The sequence below is a fragment of the Rhinatrema bivittatum genome, chromosome 6 (assembly GCF_901001135.1).
Source record: "Rhinatrema bivittatum chromosome 6, aRhiBiv1.1, whole genome shotgun sequence".
NCBI lineage: Eukaryota > Metazoa > Chordata > Amphibia > Gymnophiona > Rhinatrematidae > Rhinatrema > Rhinatrema bivittatum.
Window position 1 is genome coordinate 313,394,980 of NC_042620.1, and position 26,804 is coordinate 313,421,783.

Consider the following 26,804-nt stretch of genomic DNA (forward strand, 5'->3'; position numbering starts at 1 on the left):
CACTTAGGGAAGTTGACCATCCTCAAATTTGTTTGTCTAATGTTATTCTCTAGCATCTCGACTTTCCTAAAAAGCATTGTATCACCCTGAATAATACTAGTCTGAGTTTGTTTTATCTGAATTATTTCTTCTTGCATCTTTTTTATTGCTAGGTCATTATTAATAACCAAGGGGTTTAAATTTGATATTACTTTTTGCATTTCATTTACATTCAAATTTAATTTCCCAATATCTTGGTGAATTACATTCACTGTTTTCCATATCATTTCTAACGTTATATTTTTAATATCACCAGTACTTGGTTGCCCTTGAGTTAGTGGAAGCTGAACATTAGAGATCCCAGGGGAGTCACTGCCAACTAAAGGAGAAGATCTTTCCAGTCCAATAACCGGTGCAGTACTTTCGCCGGTTAACTCTCTATCAGTTGATAGACGGAGGCCCCTTTGGTTAGCAAGAGGATCTTTGCCTCCTACTTTCTCTGGCAATACCGTCTCTCTGCCAAGAATCTCCTCGATCGGGCTTGATTCCAATAACGCCATGGCGTTATTGGGAACCCTTTTTACGTTTTTCTGATTCAGGGGTCTCCCTCAAGACGGTACCCTCCTTCTTGCGGAAGGTCATTTTCTTCTTTTCATGTCAATCAGTCGGTGGAACTCCCGGCTTTTTCATCTGATGACATAGCGAACACTTCTGTGTGTGATCTCCGGCGCCTGGATGTAAAACGAGTCTTACTGCATTACCTACAGGTTACAAATGATTTCCGGGTCTCGGATCACTTGTTTGTCCTATGGAGTGGTCCAAATAAGGGTAACAAGGCTTCTAAGGCCACGATTGCATGTTGGGTAAAGGAGGCTATTGCGTCGGTGTACATCTGTAAGGGCCGTTCGGTTCCGGAAGGCTTAAAGGTCCACTCCTTGCATTCTCAGGCCACTTTGTGGGCGGAGAATCAGTCGGTCTCTCCGCAGAAAATATGTAGAGCAGCGACGTGGAAGTCTCTGCATACCTTTGCTCGTCATTACTGCCTCGATGTACATGGCTCCTTCGGGCGACAGGTTCTTCAAGTGGGACTGTCTCGGTCCCATCCTGTTTAGGGAAGCTTTGGTACATCCCATGGTCTGGACTGATCCGGGTACGTACAGGGAAGGGAAAATTGGTTCTTACCTGCTAATGTTCGTTTCTGTAGTACCCACGGATCAGTCCAGACACCCTCCCTTGCTAGACCTGATCCGTCCACTCAAAGGTTCTTTTCGTTACAGGTTTCTGTATACCTGGATTTTCTATTATTACTTAAGGCACCGGAAGCATCTTACAGATGAAAATGAAAATAAAATTTTATGTTGTACAGAATTTTTGTTATACAGAATTATTTCAGTTGCTCAATTGTTCAATTTATCAGTTTTCTTGTTACTTGCTTGATCTTTTTAAAGTTATGTCTGCTTTGAAAGTGTTTATACTGAAGGGATGAAGGGTAGCCTCTGTCTTGATATAGGATACCCTTTCAATTTTGGTCTGTCTCCATCTGCTGGACAGGAGGCTCAACCCACGGTCTGGACCAACTTAGCTGGGCTTTTCAGTGGCACAGCCATGCCACTAAATATACCCAGATAACTTTTAGTCAGCCAGATAAGTTTATCCAGCTAACTTTAGATCCCTTCAATAGAAGGCTAACTTAGCTGAATAAGGCTGAATATCACCATTGATCCAGTAGGATCATCCTGTCCCGCCCAGCACTTAAGTCTTTATCTGGCTAAGTGGCGGGCCCGCTGAACTCGGTGTGAGAGTAGGAGAAAATGAGGGAATGGCTGAAAGGATTTGGGCAATTTGATGGTATTGTTTATGCGTATCTTTCTGTGTACTACATTTTCTGAAATGACCTGTTATATTTTGTATTCATCCACCCTACCTGTGGCTCTTGCTCCATACACATGCTCTCTACTTATCACCCATGCCCTATACACACCCATTTCACTCACCCTGGATGAATCCATCTGCATGCATGCTCCCCACCCTTCACCCTCATTCTGTATGTGCACTCCCCAGCCACAACTTTCGTTCTGCATCTCTCCTCTCCTCCCTTCGTCTTTGCTCTGTATATACATGTCTTTGCATTTGTAAGCTTTTGTTGTACCTTGCAAGGAACAAGTATTTGCGAGTTAAACATATTTTAAATAAATAAACAAACATGCTTCCCAGCCATCATCCTTGCTTTGCGATCTCTTCAGAATGACCGTGCACGTGCACTTCACCTGTTATACTCTTTGAATATACCCCCTTCTCCCATTGCCCTTGCTGTGTATGCACTCCTCCTCCCCACCACCCCCACTGCTCCCCACCCAATGTCCTTGTTGTGTGTGCAGACGCCTCACCTGTTCACCATTGCCCTCGCTTTCTGAGGTCCTGTCTGATCTCCTTGGGAAGAGGAGGGGGCTCTGCACGCCCCTGCCTGCCCACCACACTGTGATACTCTTCTCATGCTTGCATTCTCCAGTGCTAAGAGCACAAGATGAAAAGACTTTGCTTGCTTTTTCTCTCTCTTCCCCATGTACTTGCCAGTGTCCCATCACAGAGACACATACAGACTCCCCAGCACTGACAGCACTGTTTCTGCCCGAGACAGTGCGGCAGGTTTGAGACCTTTTCTTTCCTGTTCCTTCCAAGCCTGTTTACACTCTTTTATTCCTGATTCCATCCCTCCAGGTTATGACTGTCCAACGACCGAGGGGATCTTTGACTATGCCGCAGCAGTGGGAGGCGCCACCATCACAGCAGCGCAGTGCCTGATGGATGGCAAGTGTAAAGTAGCCATTAATTGGCCTGGAGGTTGGCACCATGCAAAGAAGTAAGCACAGGCTGCATTTTCTTGTCGCTCCTGCGCGCTTCCCCAACAGCACATAATAAGGGTTCAAGGGATTCATATTCTACCACTCACAAACACCAAGAGCTCGGCAGAGGGTGGGAGCACGAGTGCAACTACGTTTGGCTTGGTTAATGTCCGCCTGGGTCCAGAATCAGCAGGAGTTTGGGTCTCTCTAGGTCAAAAGTGTACTGGGGCAATATGATCTCCAGATTAGATCAGTAACAGTTCGCCCAGCCTCACTTGAATCAGTCCTTGTCAGAGTTCCTCTTACTGCCAGTAGAGGGCAGTGTAGATTAAGAGAGAAGTTTTACCAACAGATGTGGAATAAATAGAGCAAGGGAAAAATGGTGTAACAGTAGTGAGCCTCTGAGCTTTAGAATGATAAAAAACCCCCAAAAAACTATGAATGAAAATTCCTTTCCTTATTTCAGCTTTGTGAATCCTGCTTATGTACCATGTGAGATACCAAACTCACACTGCTTATATCACAGCTGTCAAACTAACTTATATCTTCAGCTATTTTTACAAAAGATAATGCTTGCTAGACAAATACGTCAGGGTGCTGGATCATCTGTTAATCACAGCCAGCACCAGCTTCTTGCTCCTCTTTACCCTGGCACTGACAGGCTGTGACCCTTTCCAACTAAGGCTGAGATGATTGCAACTGAGGCGTAACCCGGCACTATGGAGTGTTTAGCTGGGAACATAGCGCCTTTTTTTTTTTTTTTTTAAATTAGTTTGCCATTGTATTTATAAGTTATTATTGAAAACTGAAATAAAAAAGAACTCTTACATAGTGTATATATTATACAGTTATTGCTGCACAGGTTTGACATGAAGAACCTTCATAGGCTGTCTCTGCAGCTTGGCTACAGCTCTGTGACTCCAGAGACCTAGGTTTCCACTTCCTCTCCAGCTGGGAGGGTGGGGCTTAGGCACGGCATGGAGGTGATGCATCTGGGCTATAGGTTGTAGGGAAAGCAACAGCCACCTGTGGTCTTTTCTGCTGGCAGAAGAATGGCACAGAGACGTTCATTATCAGAGGAAACGTTCCACTTGCCCTTGGCCATTGAGGGGATCTGTGTCATGTGGGCAACTGTCTGGAGGGAGAGGTATAAAAAAAAAAAGAGGATGAAAATGGGTAATTTAAAACCAGAATCTTTTCATCCTGAAGCACCACTTTAAAGAAATCTGTATCAGTACACAGAGTCTAGTATTTCAGAAGCACTTAGATAAGCAGTACTAGCATCTGTTAAGTACATGGTTTACTTTCAACTTGTGATTTTGGAAATTCTGTACTTCCTGGAGCATTTGGGAGCAGGATATATTTGGAAGAGTTTCACACATTTTGTTCCTGTCCCTTCTATCCATTTAGTTTAAGCAGTGCCTGTGTCCTCGTGTGTCATCACGGTTACCATCCAGTGTGTGTGTGATGTCATCTGGGATGTTTTTTTGGAGTACAAGTGGAGAAGCATAATAGCTCCTCAGTTACATATAGATCATTTCGGTTTGTCATGTATGGCTTTTGGATATTGTTGTGACTGTGGCAAAAGTTCAAATTAACTTTTTTTTCCTTTTGGAAGAGATTAAATGGATAGAAATGGGCCGAACCAACCCTTCTGTAGTGGCCTTGTGAAAGCTGTGGCCCCTTTGTCTTCTTGCACCAAACTGGATTTCTGTCACATGTTCTTGTTAGTGAATTCACACCAGGGATGCGAGATGTGGAAGCCAGAGATTTCATGGGCGGCCCCTCAGATAGTGAAAATTAATTTTGCTTTCTGTGTATTGTGGGAGAGAGGAGGCCTCTGAGAAGATCCTTCCATTTCAGAGAGCAGCTCTTGGCTAAGCCTGGAGCTGCCTGCTCTGTCTTCCAGACCCTACAGCAGGAGTGTGCAAAATTTTTTTTTTTTTTTTAAATATTGCATCACACTGGAAGAGCACTGTGCTACGAACCAGGGAAGTCGGGGTTCAAATCCTGATGCTGCTCCTTGAGCAAGCCACTTCATCCTCCATTGCCTGAGGTACAAAGCTTAGACTGTGAACCCTCTGGGGACAGGGAAATACCTACAGTACTTGAATGCAAAGTGGCTGAAAGGTGTAATATAAATAAATAAATAACTAGCGGCTCTTGCGTACACCAGCAGCCAGTTAAGGAGTCATAGGAGACCCCTCCTGCATCCAGTTGAAGAGTGGGGTGGGGTTTTTTTTTAATGTGCATTGGATGTGTGTGTGATTCAGTGGATTGAAGTGTAGGTAGGAATTGTGGATTGGCTGGGGTGTGTGGGTGTGAATGTTTGATTGTGGGGTCAGAGAATGTGTGATGATGTGATAATCACTCCCTTCCCTCTTCACTTTCTGTCTCCCCTCTCTACATTCCCATCTGACTTATCTCATCCTCCTTCCTTCCACTTTCCTTCTTTTCCCTCCCCTCGGTCACCTTCGATTCCCTACAGTTTCCTCACAAATTCCTCTTCTCTCTTCCCCTTTAGTTCCCTTCCTGCCTCTTACCTCCTGGTTCTCTCTTCTGCTGGAGGGGGATGGGAACTCCCATCGGCACTCTGGCCTTCCCTATGCTGCTGCACAAGTCTTTTCCATGTGCTGGCAGGAAACAGGAGCCCAGCCAAAACTCTGCCCTTCCCTACGCCATCGTGTAGCTTGCTTTCTTTCTTTCTGCAGCCCAATCAGCTGCAGCAGGGGAAAAGAGGAGCAGCACTGTAGTTCCTAGGTTGTCCCTGTCCCCTGAAATGTACCAATGGGCCTTTGCTGATGATGTCGTCATAGATGGCCTTGGAACTGCACATTAGCGTGGCAAAGAGTTCCATAGAGATGCCACAGCAGGAGACAAATTGTTGGCAGACCAGTTGGGTAAAATTTACCAATGCAGAATGGATCAGATGAAAGAGCCCTGTGAGCTTGAGTAGGGGGTCTAGAGTTTGGAAGCTATGATTTAATTCTATAAAATGCAGTCATGCATTTAGGCTGCAAAAATCTAAGGGAGAGGTACAGTATCGGGAGTGAAATTCTTCTAAGTACAAAACAAGAGTGGGATCTAGGGGTGATCATATCTGATGATTTTAAGGTGAACAATCAAATGAACAAGGCAACAGAAAAGGCCAGAAAGATGCTTGGGGATGCTTAGGGAGAGCAGGGTGCATAGGGTCAGCAGAAAAAAAGGTGATATTACCTCTGCATAAGTCCCTGGTGAGAGCTCATTTGCAATACTGTGTACAATTCTGGAGACTGCATCTTGAAAAGGATCTAAACTGCTTTGGAGTTGTTCCGGGTGGTGGCTTCTAAAATGGCCAACAATACTGAAACAACAGGGGATGCTGCAGGTCAAGACTGAGATGCACTGGCAGAGATGTGTGTGGAATGGCAGGGATTGTTCCGTTTTAGGATTGAGGTGCATTGGGAATGACCACGTGCTGCTTGGTCACTGGTGTGAGTGAGTCATAGATCTCCATTGCTTCTTGGGATCATAAATATAAAAGTGTAGCTCTGGCTTTCGGAGGAGTTCAAAACACTCTACCTGGCATGGATGTGTGAAGGAAGCCTAATGATATTTTTCTTCTGTTTTTTTAAGACTTTGGTGAGTTAGTGTCCATAAGAAATTGTCTAACAGCAGTGACAAGTCCAGTTTTGAGGGTTTGTGCTCGTTAGCATTTCCTTCTGTAGTTTTGCGTGGGTATACCTTCTTGTCTAGTCCACCTTCACCACATCATGTCTTGTAGCATCTCTCATGTGCCTTTTGCCTGAACAGATGTTGGACTGGACTTTCTGGTTAACACCAGTAGCAGCTTTCTTGGGAATTCCTGCAGCATCCCCCTGCTATTCCGATACTGAAACCTATACATTGATCTGCCAGTGCACCACCTCCTGAGCTGCATCATCCCTTGCTATTCCAGTTCTGACACCCACACACAGAGCTCTTTCAAGGCATCTGTCCTGATCTGCAGCAAATCCCCGGCTATTCCAGTACAGAGATCCATACACAGCTCTACCGATACTTACCTGCATCACCCCTTGCTATTCCAGTGCTGAGACCCATACTCAGAGCTCTTCCAAGGCACCTGTCCTGAACTGCAGCAAATCCCCTGTTCCTGAACATACCCAGATTAGTCCAGACCAGTCGGTTATTCATCCCCTCCAGCAGATGGAGTCAGAGGAGAGTGCCACCTGCAGGACCTCAGTATTTCTCTGACTCCAGCAGATGGTAGAGCTGCACCTGCAGGCTGTTAGTTTTTAACGGTAGTTTTAGGTTCTAGATCATGGACACTCCCTGAGGTGTTAAGCATCTTCGTGGGCCATCCCTCAGGTGCAGCCAGGCCTCTGGGGAGTTGGATACTCCTGATTGGGTTCGCCCGCAGCGTACCGACAGTCTGATAACTAGGGGTCCTGGTGCCCTCGACCTGCCAGGGCTCCCTCTTGGCCTTCTTCCTCTGAACAGGGAAGTACCTGCCTAATAAAGTTTCTTTAAGTTCCTTGTTTAAAAAATAAATAAAAACAGTAGCGTACAAGATGTAAAGGAGCAGAGCTTAGCAGGAACTTCGGTTGGGAGGGCCTAATAAGCGGGAGCTGTCGGCCAGGGTCAGGAGGTGCAGGACTTGAGCGGTGGTCGCCTGACTAGTAACCCAGGGCTCTGAGAGTTAGCGGTCGATTGTGACGCTCATGTCGGGAGGGAACCGCAGTGTCTCTTTTCTTCTGTAGTCTTTTGCTCTGGTGGGGCCAACAGGACTCTGTCAGTGCTCCTGGGAGCTCTCTGATGGGGATTGCATTCATTCGCGGCGGCGGCTCAGTGGGCTCGACTCCGGCACAGGAGGCATCGTGGGGGAGCGCTGTGGGGTGCTGTTGGGGAGACAAGGCACCAAAAACTAAAATGGCTGCCTGCAGTGCATCTGAATTCGCGGTCCCGTTGCCTGGCATGCGTTTCGGGGCAGGAAGGCCCCTCGAGCCATGCAGGAACTCACGGCAGAAGGTCAGCAGGGTCTGTCTCTGTTGCTACCGGGGAGGCAGTGCAGGAGACTGCAGGCCGGTCGAGTGATTCTTTCCCCGCTCTTTTCCGGTCAGGTAGGATGCCTTGGAAGGGGAGGGTGCAGCGGCTGATAGTCCCCTGGGATTGGGGGAAGCTTAATTGGGGATTTTTCCCCGGATTTTTTTCTCCTTTTCCACAAGGCCTACCTTGTTAGGAGTAGTGGAGAAAAAAGGTGGTCAGGGAATTGCCGCGGGTCCTCGCGGCTAAAAAGTCTAAAGTGGCCTCTCGGGGGACTGGCAGTATTCTTCACCGCCTGGGTTTGTGCTATGCAGCTGCAGAGCCTGGTCCCAGAGACTGTGACTCTGGTCAGTCTCAGTCGGACCCCCTCAATGCAGAGGCAGACCCGGATGCGCCACCAACCCATCGCATATAGAGCAAAAGATGATCCTGATCCCGACAAGGTCCCGGAGGGAGACGCTCTATGGGTATGTGCATCTGTTTAAAAGAGTTAACTGCGCCCCCTCATCCCTCAGGGGCTGGAGGAATTAGGAATGAAGGTCACTCAGGAAAAGTCAGATAATGAGGGTGTTAACCCAGTCCTGGATGGGCTGAGGGGACCCACTAGCGCTTTTCCATTGCCGAGGAAGATCCGAAAGCTGAACCTAAAGGTGGGCAGAGTGATGGCCAAGCTTTACCCCTTTAATGGAGGACTCCCTGGAATTGTTGAAGATCCCAAAGGTGGACGTGGCTGTCTCGGTGGTAACCAAGAAGACGATGATCCCGGTGGCCAGGGCAGTAGCCCTAAAGGATGTCGAGGATCACAAGCTGGAGGTGCAGCTCAAACGGATGTTTGAGGTTTCAGTGTTGACTCTTCGGGCAGCTGTCTATGCCAGTTTAATGCAAAGGGCCTGTCTCTGTTGGGTTCAGCAGGGCCCGACGCCGATGTGTTCGGCGGACAGCAATGCATTGCAGGCCACGCGTCTGGAGGCAGACATAGCCTACGTGATGGATGCCCTGTATGATTTGGTGCATACCTCGGCTCGCTGTATGGTCTTCTCAGTAGCAGCTCGTAGGCTGCTGTGGTTACGTAACTGGTCGGCCGATTTATCGTCCAAGGTCCAGCTCTGTAACCTTCCCTTTAAGGGGAAGCTGTTATTTGGAGAGGACCTGGATCAGTTGGTGAAGGTCATGGGGAAGTCCAAGGGAAATAGATTGCCTGAGGACAGGAAGCCCAGTAAGAAGGTGTTTCCTTCTTGGGCTCGTTTTCGGGATTCTCGTCTGTTTCGTTCCGGCAAGTCCTTGTCTGTTTTCATCTCGAAACAGGGCGTCGGGCGCCAGCAGTCCTTTTGCGGAGTGCACAGATTGGGCAGAAACAGTATCAGGGAGGGCACTGGGAGCAGAAAATCAGCCCAGTGAAGCCTGTGGTCCCCACTCCTCCGTAGATGCTATAGGAGGCAGATTGTCCAGCTTCTATGAGGAGTGGGAAAAGATTACCTTGGACCGTTGGGTGCTGGAGGTGATGCGAGAGGCTACGCTCTAGATTTTTTTGTGCCCACCTCGGGAGGCCCTTTGTGGAGTCCCATGTGGTCCTCGCATCAGGCGGGAAGCAGTGTTTGGAATGCTGCAAAGGCTGCTCGCCCTAAAGGCCAATGTTCCCATCCCTCTGGAAGAGCAGGGTCAGGAAAGGTATTCCGTTTACTTTGTGGTGCCAAAAAAGGAGGGCTTCTTTTGGCCCATTCTCAATTTGCAGAAGGTGAATCGATTCCTTCGGGTTTCGCGCTTTTGCACGAAGACGCTGCGTACTGTGATGGCAGCGTTTCGCAAAGGAGAATTCCTCGCCTCCCTAGACCTGACGAAAGTGTACCTGCACATCCCCATTCGGCAAGAACATCAGAAGTTCCTTTACTTCAAAGTGTTGAGTCAACATTTTCAGTTCAGACCCTCCCGTTCAGCCTAGCGACGGTGCCTCGCACATTTTTCAAGGTGATGGTGGTGGTAACTGTGGCTCTTTGCTGGGAGGGAATTTTAGTCCACCTGTATCTGGACGATTGGTTGGTTCGAGCGAAATCCAGGGAGAAATGCGAGAAGTCCATCCAAAGAGTGATGTCCACCTTACAGTTTCTCAGTTGGGTTATCAATGTGCAGGAGGGTTGGAGCCTACTCAGTCGCTGGTTTACTTAGGGGCCTACTTTGACACTCAGCGAGGCAGGGTTTTCCTGGTAGCAGACCAAGTTGCAGTCTCAGGACAAGCATCTTCTTCATCTGAAGATGCCCATAGTATGGGATTATTTACAGGTCCTGGGGTCCATGGCATTCATGTTGGACTTGGTTCCATGGGCGTTCACGCACATGAGGCCACTGCAACGCATGCTATTGTCCAGGTGGAGTCCATGCTTGGAGGAGTTTCATCTTCCTTTGCCTCTGCTTTGGGAGTCCAGGTCCAGCCTTTCATGGTGGCTGTCTCATCTCAGTTTACAGAAGGGGATGGATCTGGAGCCACTGGACTGGGTGGTAGTCCCACGGATGCCAGCTTTTCTGGCTGGGGAGAGGTGTGCTTGGGCCGGTCCACGCAAGGTCTGTGGCGACTGGAGGAAACTTTCTGGTCCATCAATCGCCTCAAGATGAGGCGGTTCGTCGAGCCCTGGAGGTGTTTCTGCCCCTGGTCAGACAACGCAAAGGCTGTGGCATACATCAATCAGCAGGGCGGCATGAAGAGTCATGCAGTGGCATTGGAGGCCCGGAGATTATTTACCTGGGCGGCGCGTCATCTCAAAGGCCTAGCTGCGTTGCATGTAGCGGGAGTAGACAACGTGCAGACGGACTTCCTCAGCAGGCAGCAATTGGATCCTGGGGAGTGGGAGTTGTCCTCAGAGGCATGGAACCACATCTGTGCGAGGTGGGGCACTCCCCCCATTGGATCTTATGGCAATGTGGCTCAACTCCAAGACAGAGAGAGTCTTCGGTCACTGAAAGGAACTTGGCTCAGTGGGCCTCGATGCTCTGGTGTGCCCTTGGCCAATGGGAATTCTTCTGTATGTTCTTCCTCCTAGGCCTCTCATAGGTCTGGTTCTCAGGCACATAGAGTCACATCCTGGGACCATGGTTTTAGTGGCTCCAAAATGGCTGCGGAGACCGTGGTTTGCAAATCTAGTGCATCTTGCGGTGGAAGGCCTCTCAATCTGACTCGTCTCCCAGACCTGTTGCGTCAGGGTCCCATATTTTCAGATCAGGAGGATTGCTTTAGTCTTGCGGCTTGGCTTTTGAGAGGTGGAGACTTCGATTGAAGAGTTACTCCGAACAGGTCAAATCCACGCTTCTTCAGTCTAGAAGACCGGCGACCTCTATGGCATATATTAGGGTCTGGAAACTGAAGTTTGGTGTCTTCAGTATCGCCTAGATCCTCTGGCGGTGGCCGTCACGCATATGCTGGATTTCCTGCAGCAGGGGTTGTCCAAGGGTTTGGCTTACAATTCGCTCTGGGTGAGGTGGCTGCCTTGGGTGCGCTTTGAGGCAGGTTTCAGGGTAGGACTCTGTTCATCCAGATGTGGTAAAGTTCCTCAAGGGGGCTAAGCTGTTAAATCCTCCGGTGCAAAAGATCTGCCCAGATTGGAGTCTCACCTAGTTCTTCATGTCCTTTGTGGACCTCCCTTTGAACCCTTGAGCAGGGTGACCCTGAAAGTGGTCGTCTTGGTATCTATTCAGCTCAAAGGATTTCGGAACTTCAGGCTCTGTCAGGTCGGGATCCTTTTTTTGCGGATTTCCAGGAATGGAATTTCTTTGAGAACAGTGCCTTCCTTTGTTCCTAAGGTGGTGTCTTCCTTTCATGTTAATCAGAGTGGTCGAAAGATTCTCCTCTTGATAGAGAATTGCATCTTCTGGATGTGCGGCGGACACTACTTTGTTATTTGGAGGTTACTAATGCCTTTCATTGCTCAAATAATCGGTTTGTCCTTTTGTAAGGGCAGACAAATTCCTGTCGATTTGCGGGCACTGAGTGTCAACTTCTGTCACCACAGGAGATTTGTAGGGCATCAGTGTGGTCCTCAATTCATACATTTATCAGACATTATCATCTGGATATCACGGTGCAGGATGAGCCGTCCTTCGGGGAGTGTGTTCTATGCATGGGTCTTTTGGGGGCCCGCCCAGTTTAGGGGTGCTTAGGTACATCTCACTGGTCTGGACTGATCGGGGTATGTTCAGGAAAGGAAAATTGGTTCTTACCTGCTAATTTTCATTCCTGTAATACCGTAGATCAGCCCAGAGGCCCTCCTGTTTGATGCCGAAAGACTGATTTCCTGACAAGTTTTGCTGTATAGTACGGAAGTTTTCTGTTTCATAAAGAATACCTCTTTTAGAGGTCAGTTTCAGGATTCACTTCCTTGTCTTGTTTGGTTCTTGACGAACAAGGTTTATAGTTCAGGGGTATGCAACCTTTAGTTCCCTATATCTGTGTGAAGGGGTTTTTAAAGTATCTTGGCTTGGATACAGGTCAGTACTGAGATTCTGCAGGTGGCACTCTCAGTTAAGTAGCAGTGCTTCAGAGTTTTGTTTTCTGACTCCATCTGCTGGAGGGGATGAATAACCCACTGGTCTGTGCTATACAGGAACAAAAATTAACAGGTAAGAACCAATTTTTCTTTATTCCAGTATAGAGATCCGTACACAACTCTACCAATACTTATTTGTAGCACACCCCTTGCTATTACAGTACTGATAACCAAACTTCGAGCTCTTCCAATGCACCTGTCCTGAACTGCATCAAATCCGTCTGCTATTCCAGTATGGAGATCCATACACAACTCTACCAAAGCACCTCAGTCCTGACCTGCAACACTTCCTGCTATTCCAGCACTGAGACCTGCACATACAGTCCTGACCTGCATCGCATTCCATTGTTCAGTAGTGAGGCATATGCAGAATCTGTGTGGTGGAGAGTAGCGGTGGCTTGTGCAGTCAGTAAAGTTTTCATTTTTTGCCTTAACTGAATACCACAATTTGTCTTTCAGAGATGAAGCTTCAGGGTTTTGTTATTTAAATGATGCTGTCCTGGGAATTCTGCGATTGCGACAGAAATATGATCGAGTGTTGTATATCGATTTTGACCTGCACCATGGCGATGGTAAGATACCTTTATATGCTGTAGAGACAGAGCGTGTGCTCTAAAGGCAGCAACGCATTATAGACTTTAAAGAACCTCTTTGCTATCCCTGGATTGTAACATATAATCTCAGTGGCTTGAACACTGTGAGATGGCAGAGAGCAAAATTACCAATCAAAAGGTATGTGTGTGGAGCTAGAAAATGTCCCAAACAACAAAGATCTCCACATTAAAATTCAAGCAATTGATAGTGTCAACCTACCCAGATGTTTGTAATTTGGAGGAAAAAGACCTCAGAACCTCCTGCTAGTTCTTATAGAACATACAGCATTTATGGGGTGATGTAATCATCGATCTTAAAAAAAACCAAACAAAAAACCCTCCATCCTACCAAATTTATATTTTATTCTTGAAACAATATTTTTTATTTTTCTATTTTTTATTTCCTTTTTCTGTAAATATTTGCTTAGAAAATGCTGTCCAATTTAATAGATTACTTAGAAAATGCTGTCCAATTTCATAGATTACTTAGAAAATGCTGTCCAATTTCATAGATTACTTTAAAAAAAACGCTGTTTTAGGAAGCTGTGGAAAAGGATTAAAGAACCCCAATGGTTGAAGACACAACTGTGTTCTCTTATTACTGCTCTGTATTTTTTCTTCTAGTTAGAATGAGTCCAACATTTCTTTCCTTATACCACTCAAAACAGAAAATTTCAAACGACACTTTGAAACTTATCTGTGCCAGTATGTCGATAGTCCATTAGTCCTTCCCTTCCACAGGTCAAATCGTTACTGGCGGTGGATTCCGCACTGAAAGAAAAGATCAGATGTTCTACGCTGTGTCGTATAAGAAATGCCTTGAGACAGCTTTGTGCGAAACATTGGCTAATGTCGGCGATTTCATGGAAGTAGACCTGTGGAAGGGGAGAGGGAGGCACAGGCATCTTTAGCGATGCCTATTGGGCCCTTCAGGGTACCTGGGGCAACAGTTCCAAAAGGTGCCCATGTTCACAGCCTGCATCTGAGAGAGTGGAGAGGTGTATGGTGACTAACACCATAGGTCCTCAGGCCTTAGCCAACCCTGTCATATGTTTATGGTTGGGCAAGAGGAAGGCTAAAGGCCAAAAAATGTAAGAATAAGCTATTCCTGTTTCTTAGAGTTTAGTCACGCTTTGAGTTAAGATGAAAATCTCAGTTTAACATCTCATCCATGCTGTAAAACCTCCAACTGAAGTAAGTCTCCTGTACGCTGGGGAACAGGTAAAACATAAGCAGAATACGTTATGTGAATAGAGGATGCAGTGAGGTGTTTGAAAGTATCTTGTTCTGATGATGATCTCTTATCAGCGGTGTGCCCTGCACTATGTGCCGATGGATCTGGTGGGAGCTGCACCCTGCACGTCAACTTCAGTATTGTTCTTGGACTTTCTGCCCCTCGGTAATCTTTCAGTTGGCCCAAGCTAAACCTGAACTCTGTGGAACAAATGTGGCAGATTGGGGGGGAAGCAGTGTTTTACAACTTCCTCCTTTCCCAGCTTTGACATTGTGCTTCCTTTGTTGACTATTTTTTTTTAAACCACATTTGGTTTGTATTATGTTCATGAGCAGAGCAGACTCTGGGGAAGGTGCAGGAGAGCATGTCTGTGTTTGGCTTAGGAAATGGATGCTGGGGTAAGGGGAGGGGGAACGTCATAGCACAGCATGAAACCTTTTTCATTTTAGATCAGAACAGGGGTGTTGACCTGTTTCCTGATGAAGGGTCTTCACAGACAAAAGACTGGCGTGGTGATCCAGAAGCAGGCGGAAGGGACCAAAGAAACATGTCATTTTGACACCTAAACCCCTAAAAATATAATTTCCTTTTCCATCTCTACGTCTATAACAAGAGGTCATTGCAAGGTCCTCAGTATTGGCTGCCTCATCTTGCTTGCCACTGGTAGGATGTTGGAATGGCTTTGTTCTTCTTGTCTTTCGCCCCGAGAGACCACTTTGTAGTAAGACGCATACCTACCTGTTACGTAATCTAGTGCCATTCTGTCTTTCTCGCTGGGTTTCTGCTCACTGAATATATACCTGGGAGCAGAGCAGCAGCATGCATGTGTGTACACGCCACACATCGCCTCCCAAATACACACCCTCGCCTAGTTTGGAAGAGGGCTGGAAAGGCTATGGCCAAAGTTCAGTTCTGCAGTAGTTTTAGTCACCATTTATCATGAAAAACAAGGCAGGACTGGGCCTTTCAAAGCAGGTTCAGGATGGATGACCATTTTCTTGTCTAGAGATGCAGTCCTCGTGATCCAGTTTATCCTTCCAAACATTTCAATTAGGGAAACGCTATCAGATTGTGTATTGTATAACTCGATGTTCCAAAGAAGTGCATTCCAAGTCGGTATATCTGAAGGGATGTAGTTAAGTGTTGGAAGGGAGCTATGCCAAAACGATATTCCTCATCATCCACCAGACTAGGCCAAACAGACAGGGATTTCTCCCCTACCAGCAGATGTTGATGGAGAACAAAAGACTTACCGTAACAGCTTACTTAAGATACTGTACCACCTGCAGACATTCAGTATTTCTCTATCTCCAGCAGATAGTAGAGGTGTCAAATCCTGCAGTCAGAGTTCTGGTGGATAGATTGCTTCCATGGGTGGCTAGGCTGTTTGTCGTCTATTCCCCTAGTAGAGCAGAGATTTGCCGGGGGTTTGGAAACCCTTTGCATTGCTAGATCCCACTTATTGGGGGCACCTGAAAGCCAGTGGTGCTGGCTCCCTCTCTCCCCTGGACCTGTAGCCTTCATCAGGAAAGTATACCATTTGTTGTTTTTCCAATGGCTTACTAAAACAAAACAAAAAAAAAAGAGTCCGTGCTTCTCAGAATGGAGGGAGGAAAACAGAGGATGGTGCTAGCAAGCAGTGGCGTCTCCAGCGGTGCGGAGGTAATTTGGGGGTCCATTACTGGCAGCAGGAGAGAAGGGAAGCAACGAGTCCGTTTTTTTCCTCAGCTGCATGGCCAGGATCTCATTTGTCATGGGAAATAAGGGTCCTGTCTGAGGAGGTCGGCTAGCGGCAAGTCATATTATTTTACTTCAGCCATTGGGCTCTCCTATACTGTGGCGGCTCCAGTTTGGCACAGGAACTAAGAGCCCTGCCTGAGGAGGTCAGCAAACGGCGAGTCAGTTTTTGCTGCTTCAGCCATACGTCTTCTCTGCGATGGTGGCTCCTGCTGAGTGTGGGAACTAAGGGCCCTGCTGGAGGAGGTCAGTGCAGGAAGATTGCTATATCAGACCTTCTGCTGCTTTGTCACTGGGAAGGGGGGGGGGGTGTAAAGTGGTTTGGGAATCTCTCCTACCTCCCTGGCGGAAGTTAGAATTTCTTGGCAGAGAGCAAGGCTGAGTTCAGATTTGGAAGGTGTTTGAGGCACGGTGTCCGGAGATGATGGCTCCATCATTTAAGCATCAGTTTCAGTACTACTTTCTTTCTTACAGGAAAGTTTGTAGACAGGTTTAGCATTGATTTGTCTGCAATTCAGGTAGCGGTGTTCTTGTGTTATAGAGAAGAGAGGCAAAGGCAGTCCCTGGCTTCACATTCAAATGTAGTCCGGTTTATTTCCGAGTTTCTTTAGGTCCCCTAGAGAGGCTTTTTTGAAGGATCGTATTTGGCGTGCATGGTCTATTTGTGATCTGTCATGCAAGACTTAATTTCATATGAGGTTAGATGGCGGTGTTTTCATTTTGCTAAAGATGCCATCCTCTTTGTTTGCAGTGTCATCTTCCTTTTCCCTGGGACAGTTAGAGTTGACATCCTTCAAGGAATTCAGTTTGAGTAAAGTCTGTAGGGATTTACACTGTCTGGATGTACCATGGCTGTAATTGTAGATGCCGAAGGCATTTCATGGATTGAACCTCCTTTTTTTGTCTCACGCAGCGGTCCTAGGAAAGGAGAAACATATTTGATGCTTCTCTTGCCCCACATGGTTTAGGGATACTGTTGCTGTTTCTGAAGGCTTTTTGGTGCCAGGAGGCCTTCAGGGACATTCAGTTAGAGGACTGGAGGTTTCTTGGGCTGAATATCCATGGTGTCACCATAAGAGATCTCTACTGAGTCAACGTGGTTGTCTCTGCAAACATTTTCCAGATAGTGTAGGTTGGAGGTCCAAGCATCATTCACAGTGTCTTTTAGAGCTGGCATGTTGAGAGAGCAGGTCTTTCAGGATCCTTCCCATTTTAAAGGTGGTGTGGGTACATCCCATCTGTCTGGAACTGTCTGGTGGGCGATGAGGAAGGAAAAATTGGTTCTTACCTGCTGATTTTCTTTCCTTGAGTCCCATCTAGTGGTCCTGTAGACTGCTTTTTTTATGTATTATCTATTCAGGTACTTTAATAATCATGTTGAATAGTTGTTTCAGTTTGGATGGGGTTAGGCCTACTTTTGGATTCATCTAAGAGTTTGGTTTCCCCTGCTCATGGGAGTAGGGTTGAATGTTTAGCTTTGATACAAAAATATTGAGTGTCTGCAAGTAGCACAGTGCCTTACATAGGCCGTTTACAGTAAATCATTTTTTCTCTGTCCTCCATCTACTGGTAAAGGAGAAAAACCCATCCATCTGGACTGGTCTGGTAGGACTTGAGGAAAGAAAATTAGCAGGTAAGTACCAATTTTTCCTTAGTCTCTGCTGCTCATTTCTTTACGCTGCAATACCAGAAAATAAAAAAAACTCCAGGAAACTTTATGTAATGTCCTCCTTTCTATGGATAAAATATATCTTGTACTATTCACTTTCCTGGCATCATTCATTTTTCTTCTCTGCTTCAATGTTACATGTCATGACCACACAGGCAGACCTAGTTTGTAAGATATCCACAGTGAATGTCCATTAGATTTATTTGGCTTGAGCCACTGTGTGCAAATCAGCCTTATAAATATGCATTGTGGATATCTTAAATACCAGACTTGTTTGTGGCTCTTAGATTACAGAGTTAGATGTGCCTCTTCTAGACTTTGAACGTCTGAGGCCTTGGTAATTTTGGTGATTGGAACAGGTATAAGAGGAGAAGCTAATCCTGACCAACGCGTCCGTTAGGTGGTGGTCTTTATTCAGTCACCTGTGGACATGTATATTTCAAAGTCACCTTCACCAATACAAGTTACACCTTAGGCTGCAGTCACAACAGAGAAGCCAGGCTGAAAGTTCATGAAGACTGCCCTAGTAAACTTCTCAGCACATCTATTCTGAATTAATCATCACATCTAGATGGTATTAGATCCTCTTCAGGTCATAACGCTTCTGTTGCAGTCTCCAAGACATCCCAAAAACACGTAAACGTAAGCAGCACTTGCCCATTTGCAGTGATAAAGAAAATGTTTTTCTCCCCATGATCGGTTTGAATTACATTTTATCTTGTCGTGGGGCAGAAAGCTTGATTCAGTTCTTTACAGGGAACAACACTTCCTCTTCCACTCCAAGGTGCAGGCTGAGCTGGTGCTCCCAGGCAGAAGATGGGTAGAGGTACTGAGAAGGATCAGGGGTTCGTTAGTATGCAGCCCTTCAAGTTAGTGCCCTCTGCACAGGTAAATAATGTATTTACCTCTCATGTTTCTTCCTCACAGGTGTCGAAGATGCCTTCAGTTTCACGTCCAAAGTCATGACTGTTTCTCTGCACAAGTTCTCACCCGGATTTTTCCCAGGCAGGTGATTTATTAACCAGGGTATAACAAACCAGGGTGACAGATCAGTTAATACCAGTATAGAACTGCCAGCTTTAATACTGGGACAGATTGAACCCTCTTAGCCAAAATGTAAAGATAAGTTTAGCAATTTACTCACTCTACTTTCCATGCTTGAAGTACCAGTTCTTTACAAAATTTCAGTTTTGCTTAACACTCTTCGTGGCCCCTTTTCCCAAGTCCTGCAGAGATGGCATCAGTTTGTTTGTGATATCAAAGTCATAGGAGCTGGAAGCGATAAGCACCAGGACTCACTATTTTAATCTCATTCAAAGTCTTTTTTTTAAATTAATAATAATTAAAAAAAAAAAATAATCAGAACATTTCTGTCATGTCCTTATTTGCCTTGAATCAAACCATTATCAGCACATGTTGACTTCTCCAAGGAAGATCAGGATGGTAGTCCTCATACATGGGTGACATCATCAGATGGAGCCCTAATGCAGAAAACTAGACACACTGAGCATGCCCTATACCACGCGTCCTCACGGGGGATCCCTTTTCAGTCTCTTCATTTCCATGGAACTGTAAGCCTCATGGTGTGATTGAGCTTACATAGAAACATAGAAATGACAGCAGAAAAAGACCAAACGGCCCATCCAGTCTGCCCAGCAAGCTCCCACACTTATTTACCCATACTTAACTGTTTCACCGACCTCCAAGTTCAGGGCCCTTGTTGGTAATTGATTCGAGTTTCCTGCCACCCCCTGCCGTTGCTGCAGAGAGTAATGTTGGAGTTGCATCCAAGATGAAGCATAAGGCTTAATGGTTAAGGGTAGTAACTGCTGCATCAAGCAAGTTACCCCGATGCTCGTTTACCCAGACTGCACAGATCAATGCCTTGTTAGATGTTGTCTGAATGTAAATCTTCTTTTCCACATTTCCCCTTGCTGTTGAAGCAGAGAGCAATGTTCGAGTTGCATTAACCGTGTGAAGGCTTATTGAGTAAGGGTAGTAATCACCAGGTAGTAGCCATCATTCCAGCAAGCCACCCCCATGACTCTTCTCTTCATTCCCATCCTCTAGCCTTTATGGATCCACAGTGTTTATCCCATGCCCCTTTGAAATCCTTCACAGTTTTAGTCTTCACCACTTCCTCCAGAAGGGCATTCCAGGCATCCACCACCCTCTCCGTGAAGAAATACTTCCTGACATTGGTTCTGAGTCTTCCTCCCTGGAGTTTCAAATCGTGACCCCTAGTTCTACTGATTTTTTTCCAACAGAAAAGATTAATTGTTGACCATGGATCATTAAAACCTTTCAAGTATCTTACTTTGACTGTTTTTAGCCTTGTGGAAAACATTTTTGCTCTTCGCGTTTTCATGGTTTTTTTCCTTTGATTCCATCACCGGGTCCCTCTTGGTGCCTTCCTGTAGTGTCTCTAGTCAGGGATTTTGGCATTTCAGGTAACTTTCCTTTCACGGTTGATCCCCCACCCATGGTGGTAGTGCCTTTGTGCCTGCCGGCCATTGCTGCCCGCCGCCATCACTTTTGACTTTGCGGCCCTTTTGTTTCGCCCCATCATGGTCACGTCTGTTTTTTGCCGATGTCCCTAGTGCCCGAGGACCATATCTATCCCTGATTCTCATGAAGTATGTATCCTCTTCCTGGGAATATCGCATGAAATCTGGGTTGCCGCTGTTCAGTTCGGGGAAGTCTGAGCCATCAGCATCAAGGGATCTTGGAGCCACACCAATGGACACCACGCCATCGACATCAGCGGGACCATCTGTTCCATCAATGCTGCTGGTGAATAGGGGCACCGGAGACCGACCGTTGTCAATCTTCTCCAGGCCGATGATGCTGGGTTCATTGTCTTCGACCTGATCACCGGGGAAAGATGGAGCCGAGCATCAAGGATAGCCTAAGAAGCATCGGCACCAGTTCCTGTTGATGATTGGTGCTTTGTGCGGGGATGCACCAGTGTTTGCCGCGATGCCCCCAAAGCAATCCCTCATAGAGGAGAGCCCATTCTCTTTTAGAGCTGGGGGTCCATGACGGTCTCCACCAGTCCTAGTGCCAGTCGCCAATCCCCCTCATGGGTCCGAAGAAGATCTGTTCACCCTTCCTTCCTCCCAGTTGGTATTGGCATCGGCAGCGTTTGAGGAGGAGCTGGAGCATTGAGTCCAGCTGGCATTAGAGTGGGAAGCACTGGACCTGGTGCCACTTGTCCTCGTACTACTTCTGGAATATCTCAATGTACTCATTGGTGCGTTACCGACCCAGCCGGTGCCAGTTCCCAGGACAGCATTGGTGCCTGGCAGGGCACTGAGACCTTTCCCTACCGATACAGAGGTTGTTGCCAGTTCCTCCTCTGAGTAAGCTCCACAGAGGCCTGCAGAGACACCAAGGTTTGTAGCTCCCCTGTCCAATTCTACCAGTACCTGCACCTCTGGACAAAGGCTGAGCACCTAGGGCCATGTCCCCTGTAGCATACAGTGAGGATGAGGGTCCCTATGACCCCTGGGGGGATGATTCGACTGAGTCCTCCGAGCACTCAAATGATCTCCCGTCAGAACCTTCTCCTCCATGTGAATGGAGGAAGTCCCCGCCTGAGGACTTGACCTTTGCAGGTTTTGTGAGAGTGATGGTGGAGGTCATCCCATTTCAACTCTTGACAGAGGAGGATGCCAGGCACAAAATGCTTGAGATCCTCCAGTTCGAGGAGCCTCCTAAGGAGATTGTGGGAGTCCCAGTACACGAGATCCTTACGGAGTTGCTGCTGAGGATATGGGAACACCCTCTCACAGTGCCTCCCATTAACAAGAAGGTGAATGGGGTCTACCTTGTCCGGAAGGCTGCTGGATTCAATAAGTGTCAGCTGCCTTGCCAGTTGGTAGCATTCTATTCTGCTCTCAAAAGGGCCAAGGGCTCTTGGACCCATTCCTTGGCGCCATTGGGGAAGGACCACAGAGCGATGGACGTTCTTGAGATAAAGGTGTTCCGAGGCACCATGCTTATCGCCTGCATCGTTGACTACCAGTTCTACAGGAGCTAATACTCGCAGGACATCTAGAAGCACGTGCAGGAGCTGGCTGAGCTGCTGCCTCAGCAGCAGCAAGACACCCTCATGTTGCTGGTGCACAAGGGTCTAGAGTGTGGGAAACACGTGCTCCGTGTGACCGGCAATGTTTTCGAGATGGCATCGAGAGTCTCTGCAGTGGAAATCTGTGCCTGCAGAATGGCATAGCTGCGGGCCTTGGATCTCCGACAGGAGGTACGGGAACGACTCACTGAACTGCTGAGTACTGGAGAGAATCTCTTTGGAGACAAGGTGAGGGGTGCTGTGACCCAACTTCAGGTCTATTATGAGACCCTCCAACTCCGCTAGTGCTCCGGACCGGTCATCCTCATCCAAGAGATCGTCGACACTGGGGCCAAGGAAGACTTTTTTTGCCAGAGGAAGTACTATCCTCTGTCTTCTCATTCCTGTCAACATCATCAGGGCTCCTGCGGCCATCCCAGGCAGCAGAGAGCTCCCAAACCCCAGCCAGCTCCTCAGACAACTCCAGGGATGGGGTTTTGACTGGGCCAAAGGGAGTGTAAGCGAATTGTCTGTACCCGGGATGATGGACCCTCCGGTCGGGGGCAGGCTGCGGTTCTTTGTGAACCAGTGGCCCAGTATAACCTCAGATTAGTGGGTTCTGTCCATCGTCTGCCAAGGGTACCAATTGAATCTATTGGGTATCCCGCCAAATTGTCTTCTCTGCCCAAACTGGAGACCGGTAGCGCATCAGGAGGTACTACAAGCAGAGCTCTTCTCCCTCTTAATGGGCAGAGTGGTTGAACCCATACCACCAGGGCAAAGAGGGTGGGGATTCTACTCCAGGTACTTCATGATTCCAAAGAGGACTCCGTCCCATCCTAGACCTAATAGACCTTGAACAGGTATCTGAAAAGAGAAAAGTTCAAGATGGTTTCCCTGGACACTTTGATACCCCTTTTGAAAAAATGGGACTGGTTATGCTCCCTTGACCTAAAGGACGCGATCTTCCCAAGCCACACCTTTTGTGATGGGAACATATCACTTCTAGTATCAAGTGTTGCCATTCAGGCTTGCGTCTGCCTCACGGGTCTTCACAAAATGCCCTGCCATGGTGACGCACCTCCGCAGACTGGGAGTGCATGTCTTTCCATATCTGTATGATTGGCTGGTTAAGAGCACTTCTCAGGCAGGGTCCGTCAGATCCACGTGCTAGACCATTCAGGTGTTGGAGACACTAGGATTTGTTTTCAACTACCCAACGTCCCATCTCAGCCCATCACCTCAGTTGAGAACGTGATAGTGGACAGGCCGAATGGAGCCTTCAGTTCCCATGAGTGTCCCTGGAGCAGGGAGTAGAGAATCAGCTATTCTGCCTCTGGGGGAGCCCAGACGTAGATCTGTTCGTGTCCCCTGCAATAGGAAGGCGCCTCAGTTCTGCTCTCTATACAGGTCAGATGGCAAATTAGCCTCTGATGTTCTTGCCTGACTTTGGGGCATAGTTCTTCTGTATGTGTTACCTCCAATTTCTTTAGTGGCGAAGTCTCTCTTGAAGCTTCGCGAGGACAGAGGGACTGTGATCCTCAATGGCCGAGACAGGTCTGGTTCTCGCTCCTGTAGAAGTTGTCCATCCAGAAACTGATCAATCCGGGGACTTCCCCAGATCTCATCATGCAAGATCAGGGCAAGATGCCACATCCCAAACTCCAGACCCTGCCACTCACAACCTGGATATTGAGAGGCTAATCCTGCAGCCACTTGATCTTTCAGAAGTTGTCTCTCTGGTCCTGGTGGCTTCTAGAGAGCTTTCCACTAGAAGGTCCTACAGATTGAAGTGGAGGATGTTTTCCATGTGGTGTGAGCAGAAGGCCCTAGATCCATTCTCTTGCTCTATACAAAACCTGCTTGATTACCTTCTACACCTATCAGAGGCTGGATTGAAAACTAACTCTGTTAGAGTTCATCTGAGTACAGCTGATGCATACTACTATGGTGTAGATGGTGCGCCCATCTCTGTACAGCCTATAGTTATACGTTTCATGCAGGACCTGCTTCAATTGAAGCCTGGGGGCCTCCTGCTGTGTCTTGGGACCTTAACATGGTGTTAACTTAGCTGATGAAAGCACTTTTTGAGCTGCTGTGCACCTGTGACCTGAAGTACGTGACCTGGAAGGTCATATTTTTGGTAGCGGTCACTTCAGCATGCAGGGTCAGCAAGCTCCAGGTCTTAGTAACTTATCACATATTAAATTTTATCACGACAGGGTGGTCTTGCATATACATCCTAAGTTCCTGCCTAAGGTGGTGACGGATTTCCATCTTAACCAGTTAATCGTCCTGCCAATATTCTTTCCCAGGCCCCATTCGCTCCAAGGCAAACGAGCACTGCACAGTTTGAACTGCAAGCGAGCCTTAGCCTTCAATCTGGAACGGACAGAAGCCCATAGACAGTCCACCCAACTTTTTGTTTCTTTTGATAAGTATAGGTTGGGCGTTGCCATTGCCCAACAGACACTATCCAGTTGGCTTGCAGATTGCATCTCCTTCTGTTATGCCCAGGCAGGATTGCATCTTGGCGGTCATGTCAAGGCTCATTCTGTAAGAGCCATGGCAGCATGAGTGGCCAACTTGGGAGCAGTTTCTGTGGAGGAGATCTGTAAAGCTGCGATGTGGAGTTCTCTCCAAACATTCACATCACATTACTGTCTGGATTGGAATGGCTGACATGACAGTAGGTTTGGCCAGTATGTCCTTCGAAACCTATTTGAGGTATAGAAATCAATTCTCCCAACCCTAGGGCCTGTTTGGGTTCAGGCTGTCTCCCCCTCTATTACCAAAAGCACCTGTGTTGTGCCCATTGGCACCTGGTTAGGTGTCTGTTGGTCCCCTTTTGTGTTAGGGAGCAGCCTGTAGCTAGGTATTCACTCATTTGTGAGGACTACTATCCTGCTTGCCCTAGGAGAAAGCAAAATTGCTTACCTGTAGCAGGTGTCCTCACAACACCCACCCGCCACCCCGCGGAGTTGGGTTTCTCCTACTTTTTTATTTTGAATTGTAATTCTACGTTACGCGTGGTATAGGGCATGCTCATTGTGCCTAGTCAAAGTTCTAGAAATGTTGACATAAGTTTTCTGCATCGGGGCTCCATCTGATGATGTCACCCACATGTGAGGGCTAACATCCTGCTGTCCTCAGAGAACACCTGTTACAGGTAAACAACTCTGCTTTATATTAGACTCTTACCTGCTGCCACCTCTCAAATAGATGGTCCGATAGTATATTCATGGCCTTAGGACCCTGAGCTTCTGAAACGGAAAAGGGAGTAGAAACAATGAGAATCAACAAGCAGGTAATGTGTTCAGATACAGTTATGCACATAACTTTATCTAGATATTCAATGGGATTTATCAGAATTAGTCTGCTGTTGAATATACCTGGATAATAAGATGTACAGCCCCAACATTTTCACTTTGGTTTGTTTTTTCATTTTTTGGGTTTGTTTTAATTTGGTTCATTTAATATTTTTTCAGTTTACCAAACTGAAAAAACATTAAACAAAAAAAAAAAGAATCAATTAAAAAAAAAAAAAAAAAAGGCCTTCCCAATGCTGAGGACTAGGCCTGGCAGTGAGATCTAGGCTCAGGCCAGCTTGGCGCCAAGGTCTAGTACAGAGACCTAAGCCTGGAGCCAGACCTGGAGTCAAAGCCTAGGCCCGTGCCTGATGCCATGGCCTAGGTGTGGGGTCAAGCCTGGGGCCAGAGCCAGGCCCAGGACCCTCGTGCTTTATAGTTGCCATGGCCAGGGAGCTCTCACCCTGGCCTCCACTTACTTCTTTCCTGGATCCAATCATGATGGGCAGGAAAAAGTTACTCCTGCTTGCTGGTGCTTTAAAATTGGTGCCGTCTTCCAAGCAGATGGCACCATTTTTAAATGGCATGATATCCAAGTTCTGCAGTGAGCTGAATGTTGTGATGCCTGGCAGAGGTATGTTGCTGCAATGACTGGCCTGATGCAGGAGGGGGATATAAAATAGAGTGAAAAAAGTGAGTGTTTCCATATGAAAGCTCATTGTGCCATAGTCTTAACAAAGGTCAGTGCCAATTGAGCAGGAAGCCCAAAGGACAATAGGAAACTACAGGCCAATGCCTTCCCCCAATAATTAAAAAAACAAAACAAAAAACTTCCTAATCTTTAGTTTGATTATTTTTTAGTCTTCCTGTGCTCTACTGCAGCATTGTTTTTAATTTCATTCTTATTTCTATTTTTCTTGTCATTTTCTTTTCTTCCTATTGGACTGTGCAATTGGTTTTAAGCATATTTAAATGCAACAGGATGGTGATTTTAAATAGGCGCACACTTTGTACTCTTAGGTCAGGCCATTAGATGTCCTTATTAAGTGATGGCTGAGACTCATTCCCCTAAGAGGCTCTGAACACTGTCCCCAGAGCCTCCTCAATTCCAGTTAGACCTGGGTATCCAGACCACGTTCTCAGGATTGCAGTGCACAACACTTGCCACTAAACCACCAGACCCACCTAGGAAAAATTATGGATAATAAAATCTTATATACAAAAAAGAATAGATGCCTGGATCTTTTCCAAATATTTATTAAAGTAGAGACGTATTCATAAAAGTGCCCGACTCAGGCCAAGTTTCGCAGCTCAACAGCCGCTGCCTCAGGGGCGAGTAGAGACTGAATACATGACGGCGTTTTGCAAGTTATCTTTCAGCGTTGGTTCACAGTGACCTTCCCTTGATGGTTCACAGTGACCTTCCCTTGATGATTTCATACTACTGTTATTCATCTGAGATTCTTGATTGTCCAAGCCCCTGAGGCAGCGACTGTTGTGCTGCGAAACTTGGCCTGAGTCGGACACTTTTATGAATACGTATCTACTTTAATAAATATTTTGAAAAGATCCAGGCATCTATTCTTTTTTGTATACCTGACGACCATTATAGATCGCCTACCTCTCTGTTTAATAAAATCTTATTTCATTTACCTCTTAGTCCTTATTGACTGGTCAGCAGCAATACATATCAAAAGTGGAACAATTCCTTCACAAACACATATTGGGTTTTTTTTACTACTCTGAAGTTACATTCTCTATGCCACCGCTTCTAGGATAGAAAAATAAAAATATTTCTTACTTCCAATATTTTGA

The 26,804-nt window shown here is 46.8% G+C and overlaps 1 protein-coding gene across 4 annotated transcripts in view; it reads left to right on the forward strand.

The window, feature by feature from the left end:
- Nucleotides 1-26,804, forward strand: part of HDAC8 (histone deacetylase 8) — a 273,689-nt gene that overhangs the window by 39,054 nt on the left and 207,831 nt on the right. For 2 of the 4 annotated variants that reach the window (XM_029607525.1, XM_029607524.1), the window contains exons 4-6: nt 2,698-2,839; nt 12,839-12,951; nt 18,540-18,617. In XM_029607525.1, the coding sequence (XP_029463385.1) occupies nt 2,698-2,839; nt 12,839-12,951; nt 18,540-18,617 (333 nt within the window). The remainder of the gene's footprint in view (nt 1-2,697; nt 2,840-12,838; nt 12,952-18,539; nt 18,618-26,804) is intronic. The other 2 variants (XM_029607527.1, XM_029607526.1) reach the window with 1 other exon arrangement.